The sequence below is a fragment of the Triticum dicoccoides genome, chromosome 2B (assembly GCF_002162155.2).
Source record: "Triticum dicoccoides isolate Atlit2015 ecotype Zavitan chromosome 2B, WEW_v2.0, whole genome shotgun sequence".
In the NCBI taxonomy this organism is placed as follows: Eukaryota; Viridiplantae; Streptophyta; class Magnoliopsida; order Poales; family Poaceae; genus Triticum; species Triticum dicoccoides.
Window position 1 is genome coordinate 668,791,902 of NC_041383.1, and position 6,082 is coordinate 668,797,983.

The 6,082-nt window shown below is 45.7% G+C and overlaps 1 protein-coding gene across 1 annotated transcript; it reads right to left on the reverse strand.

Moving 5' to 3' along the window:
• Nucleotides 1-1,812: 1,812 nt before the first annotated feature.
• LOC119368273 (P-loop guanosine triphosphatase YjiA-like) lies at nt 1,813-4,839 on the reverse strand. Its single transcript, XM_037633576.1, has 10 exons — nt 4,555-4,839; nt 4,203-4,268; nt 3,849-4,029; nt 3,540-3,736; nt 3,340-3,390; nt 3,155-3,246; nt 2,982-3,052; nt 2,638-2,717; nt 2,421-2,525; nt 1,813-2,196 (listed from the first exon to the last, which is right to left on the reverse strand). The coding sequence occupies exons 1-10, from the start codon at nt 4,801-4,803 to the stop codon at nt 2,059-2,061; spliced, it is 1,230 nt and encodes a 409-aa protein (XP_037489473.1). The 5' UTR covers nt 4,804-4,839; the 3' UTR covers nt 1,813-2,058.
• Nucleotides 4,840-6,082: the final 1,243 nt, after the last annotated feature.

Sequence of the window (6,082 nt, forward strand, 5' to 3'; positions counted from 1 at the left end):
CCCGAGCGACGGATTCGCTGGCTCGCGAGGCCGGGGGAGGGCGGCGGAGTTGGTTCTCTGTGGGGCGGGGCGGGGCGGGGGAGTTCTTGGCGGATCCGTGGGGTGGAAATAGTGGTGCGGCAGGGGGAGGAGGGAGGCAAAGATGGAAGGGTGTAAATGATATAGCCGTTGGGGAAATTGGCACCGGTACCGCGTTTTCTCTGGAGAGCACGGGCAGCCGCGTAGGGCTCACGGCAAATCAACAGACGCCGCGAGTATTATGGCAGGTATTCAGTTGTTTTTCGGGATAGTAAGTAGAATTATGGTACATTAATAAACTTCTCTAGTATTTTCTTTCTCTCGGCACTGTCTTGCAAAATTCGGATGTTCATAGGGGAATTCGATTTGCGAACCAACCTATGGTTCGACGGTTTATTTCAAGATTTCCAGTGATGCACGTTCAATGAGAGGAGACGTGCTCCTCGCTCTTTAGGGGTATGGTGTGCGTGTGTGCGTCACGGAATTCAATTTCCTTTTCCAATCTCTCGCAAAATTCGTGTGAAATCCCAGTTTTGGATTTATGGCATGCGCGTTAGCCCGAACAGAAATGCGTGGCGACTTTAGGCCGAGAACGGGCAGATTATTGTGTTAGACAAGTGTAAACAGTTCTGTCTTTGGAGGCCACCAGAGCCGGCCTCGTCTCACACGGCCAAATTCCAATACAACGACATCCAACACATTGGCAAAGGCATGTACTCCTACTCAATAGTGATCTAAATGCTCGCTCTTATATTTTTTTACGAAGGGAGTATATATTCAGAGTCAGAGTTTCAGACGATTGAGCTGACACATAGATTCTTTCTTCAGTTTCATCACAGAAAACTCCTCATGGTTTCCTTTAACCTAAATAAATCGCGAGAAAAGGCACAACGGCGGCATCATACAGGTATGCTTCTCATCAAGGGAGTGGACTTTAAATCCTAGGCTAATCTAACGCTCCGTTTGGATGTTTGCATTCGGAGCCTTGGCATTGCATTGGGTTGAATACCAATATCACAAGATATTGACATTGAGATTGAATGCCAATATTTTTGTTTGGATGTTTAGGTATTCAGAACAGAGACCCGATATTGAGGTTGAATGCATGATGTTTGGATGGTCAAATAATATATCAGGGTGGAGGTCGCGGAAGAGAGAGATGAGATGGACTGTTATCTCCTTCATGAGCGCCCCTAGGGGCGAACGTTGACCTCCGGCAAGCCCCGGAAGGACCAGTCCAGGAAAAGGACTTTGAGTGAGGTGTCTTCCTTGCAGTACCGGAGAAGCGGCAGCGCGGCGAAGGTGTCTGGTAGTCGGCGGTCGAGGTCTGGGACAGGGCCCGGCTAGCCGGCGGTCGAGGTCCGGGATACGGCCCCAGTAGCAGGGGAGCAGCTGCAGGATCTCCAATTGTGTGAACAGGATCCTCAACCTAGGATGCACAGAAGAGACAGATGAGAGGGGACTGCTCTGCCGGGAGGGAGAAAAGGAAAAGAGAGCGCGGTGGGGCGGGAGGTGGCGCCGACCACTGGACAAGAGGGGCGGGACGGGCTACATGCGCCTCCGTCGCCGTTCCTTAGGGCATGCGCGGGCGAGACCTGTTATCTCGAGCGGGGATGGGAAGATGACGCTCGTTTCGGTCGCGAACAGGTACGCTATCCCGAATACTCAGCGATGTCGAGCGCGGACCCTTCGAATTGGGCTACTAGCCTTTTGCCCGCGGGACGGGTCGCTCGATATCGAGCCCGAATGCCAGAGCTGAATGCCAAAATCAACCAAACGGTGGTATTCGGGATATTCAGCCCAAACGAATGCCAATACTCAATACTAGGCCCGAATGCAAACATCCAAACACAGCGTAAGAGATTTTGGCAACAATGCTCATGTTTCTCAGTGAACACGAGGCAAAAAGATCACCGCCCAAGAAAGGACATAGCCACATAGGGCCTTGTACTTTTTGCTCTTTCGCCTGATTTACTTGCGTATACATACTTCTTTATCAGCCTCAGCCTCCCAAGGAGAAACACATGATCAGAGCGTTCATCATAGCAGGCAACCTTTGAAGGCCTTCCTTAGCGCGGCTTCATCCAGACTCCTGCCGATAAACACGAGCTTGCTGATCCTCTTCTCACCATCCTCCCACGGCTTCGCTGGGCAACCTTCCAACATAGAGTGTACACCCTGCAATTTCGTGCAGGAGTTAGCAGCGGGATGACATACATTAGAACAGGCGAAACTGCAGAGGCACCGAAAGAAACACTTTTACGTGGCAACACAAGGATAATCAAAAGTTCACTACACATAACTCTGATCATACGGATCAACTTCGTTCGAGCAAAGGGATAGAATAGCAGAATATGATAATAAACTGGTTTCTTTGCCGAGGAAAGGTTTGGCTGCCTAACCTGAAACACGAAGCGTCCAGTTGACTCGTTGACGGATATGACACCCTTTAATCTGTACAGGTCTTCGCCTTTCTCATCAACCAGTCTCTCCAGCCAATCATTAACCTTGAAAAGACATTGCACATTAGTGATAAACTAGTTCATTTGCAGAGGAAAAGTTTGGTGGTACTAAAAGGAAGAACCATATTTCAAGCAAATCTTAACTACATTTGTTTACCTCATCAAGATCAAGTAGTCCCTCCGAAACAATACTTACACTAGTAACAGCTGCATCATGGACATGGTCATGATGGTATCCTACAAGTCAGCAAAGTAAACAAACAAGCTGAGAAAAAGGAGAAGGTTGAATAAAAATGAATGCATACAGAAAATTTAGAGCAAACTGCAAGTCTGGGTGTGTCATCTCAATTATTGAGCATTTATATGTCTCCAACAGAATTTCGATAAAAGGTAAAAATCCAAAGGAAGCCACTAAATGCTGCCTTAAGCCCTAGATATAAAAGTTAGCATGTCTAATATGGTGGGATTCAGAACACATGGATACCGGAGCCTGAACATTACCATGCTCATGTCCCAAGTGGCAATGCCCTCCTGTCTCTTTGTTTTCATTCAATTGGACTGCAGCCTCGATCCTGCAGATATATTTTTATCTCAATTAGGGAAACAAGATATGACATCTGACTCAGGATTACAGACCAACATTCTTTAACACACAAGAAAAAAATGATACTAACCTATCAAGGTCATAACCGCCAATTCCTAGCACAAAATCCATGTCAACATCACCAAATTTTGCTTTTTTCATTTGCGCCATCCCATTTATGAGCTGCAACGAGAAAACTTTTCAACTTGTGCAAAACAAAATAAGCTTGCACTTGACAAAAAAAATCTATTTTCTGAAGGCATTGTACCAACCTACCTTGATCTTGTTGGTCAAAACCTCAAGTTCTGCGTCATCAACCAAATCAGTCTGCATTGATAGCAATTATAGAGCATTAGACAAGCAAGCACTTTTATACTGTATTCTTGAAGAAGAAAATGCAGAAAAAAGACGTGCTTAAATAACAATTTTTTGCACCAGAGCCTTGTAGTATATAGTTCTATAGACTGACTAAATACCTTGTTCAATATAATCCGGTCTGCATAAGCAACTTGTTCTACTGCCTCGTTCACAACCCACCTTGCTTTCACTTCATTCAAATGTTGCATGGCATGCTTACAATCAACCAAAGTAACAACACCGTCAAGTTTCACATATTTCGAGACCAATTCATCAGAACAAAATGTCTCAATAACAGGACCAGGCTTTGCAAGACCTAGACAGTGACATTAGTTTTGTTAGGCATTAGAACTTCGACACATCTTTAGACCAAAGAAACGATAACCATATATTGGTAATCCGGTAGATTTCGAACCAATGAGATTTACCTGTTGTCTCAATGACGATATGATCAAACTTGTCACCCTTTTGCTTCACCAGCTTCAGAAGCATCTTTACAAGATCCCCTCGGACAGTGCAGCACAAGCAGCCATTATTGACCATCACAATGTCTTCAGCGACGGATGAATGGTTAGCGACGAGTGAGCTATCGATATCCACCTCACCAAACTGCACACAAAAGGGCAATATGGCTTATTCTACATAGTAACATCACCACTAGAGTCTCGTCATGTTAAACTGGAGCTGATTCAGTGCACTATCGATTTGTTGTGAAACATAGTATCAAACAATGTTGACTGGGCATAATAAAGTGCTCCAAGAAACAAGGATCTTCAGTTAACCTCGTTCTCAACGACAGCAATCCTCTTCCCATGCTGTGATGTTAGAATGTGATTCAGAAGGGTTGTCTGCAAAAGAGAGATTGAAAGCAATTAGCCAACCTTAATAAACAAACATCAGTCCTATAGAGATTATTATAGCACCATGGAAGTGAGCACATTCATCGGTTTAAATCCACGCCGGGTGTAGTAGGTTTACTGATAGCATATCGATTTCTCAAATCTGAATGCATATTAACATCACCTACGCCATTATATGCAGTAAGTTCAGACTTCAGACTGACTGACTTATATAGCCTACACGCTCCAGGTAGCAGAACTTCACAAGGGGAAAGGTAAGTAGAGCGAGGCGGACCTTGCCGGAGCCGAGGAAGCCGGTGATGACGGTAGCGGGGACGCGGTTGTCCAGCGCCTGCGCGTCGAAGGCAGCGTCGGAGAGGTGCCGCTGGAATACGGTGGGCGGCGGCCGCGGGAGGGGCGGCCCGAGGCTTCGGAAGCATCTGGAAAAGGAATCGAGAGGGCGGTGGAGAAGAGCGGAGGAGGAGGCCGCGGCTCTGGTCGCCCTGGGGAGCAGCAGCCGTGCAGCCGCCGCCGCAGCCGCCATACCTGAACTCTCGGGTGAACTTGGCGGCCGCCGTGGGCTTTTCTGGGGTTTCGACGAGGCAAAAAACACATATACTGTGTAGCGCCTGGAGCTTACGCGCCACACGCCGGTCCAACGTAGCAGCCCGGGCCCCACTCTTGGTTGTGCAGCGCCTAGCTGAAAGGAGTTGCACAATGTAGTGCAGCGCCTAACCGAAAGGAGTTGCACTACCTTATATTAAAATTGTTGTAACTTTTAATCCGTGCATCCAATGAAAACGTGCCTAATATGAAAGTTGTACATTTTTCCGTGTTCTACGCAATGGTGGCATTTTCATCTATGTTAGGATCAATTTGCTTGATGAAAACCTTGTTGCAAAAGTGCATCATAATATAATTGACAGAATCTGTTAAAATTTACAAACTTGGCATGATGATAGCCATTCACCTATAGCTCTGACGTGTTTTCAGCCTACATGAGTTTTGCACTGCATAATGTGTACTTTCACGCCATGCCTATGCTTGCCATGTTAATCATCCTTCATTTCTTGGATCTAAGTGACTAACATGATATAAGTGAACTTCTGTTACAGAAAGTTACATTTTGTAAGATCCATAGTAATTAAACCTAACATCATATGAATATGATCTAACTATGAAAGTTGGAAAATTTTATGTCTACCTTAAGTCTATGTCATTTTCATACCCACTAAATATTTGCATCACTATGTTTTGAGACACTAAAGTAAATAAGGCAATGTTCTGCCAGATTGACACGTTAATTTCACCAAGTCACTAGATGTCACCAAGCCACGACCGTGCTGATAAAATGCAAAGTTCTGCCACTTGGGTTCAACTTGTCAACCGCCTTTTGTGCGGCCGCCCACTTATGACAATCTTTGTTGATTGTCGACCATGGGGAGCGAAGATATCGGTCGGAGCGGTCAATTCCACTCTTGTTGTGTAGATCAAAGTGCTCCTTCATCCAGTTCCAATAAGCATCTCTACTTTGATCACCTCCAACGGATGGATCCCTCGACCCTTGCAACCAAGTATTGCATAGTAAGACGTCTTCTTCGTTGGTGTAGTTGCCTCCTCTTCCTTTCGGTGCGTCGACAATGCCCTTACCATCCTCGTCCACCTCGAACTCATGGTCATCGAAATGCATGTCATTGATTTGAGACCAATGCGAATTGTTGGAGCCAACACCCATAGTTGACATATATGCCTCATCTTTGAAGCTACAAAGTATATACAATGAAGCAAATAAGCTATCTATATGTGTGCATTCAAAAAATCAC

Coding starts and splice junctions, on each gene's coding strand:
- LOC119368273 (XM_037633576.1), bottom strand. CDS start 4,803: ATGGCGGCTGCGGCGGCGGCTGCACGGCTGCTGCTCCCCAGGGCGACC. Junction 4,030..4,202: donor TTGCTGTCGTTGAGAACGAG/GTTAACTGAAGA, acceptor TTTTGTGTGCAG/TTTGGTGAGGTGGATATCGA. Junction 2,718..2,981: donor CCACTTGGGACATGAGCATG/GTAATGTTCAGG, acceptor GCTGACTTGTAG/GATACCATCATGACCATGTC.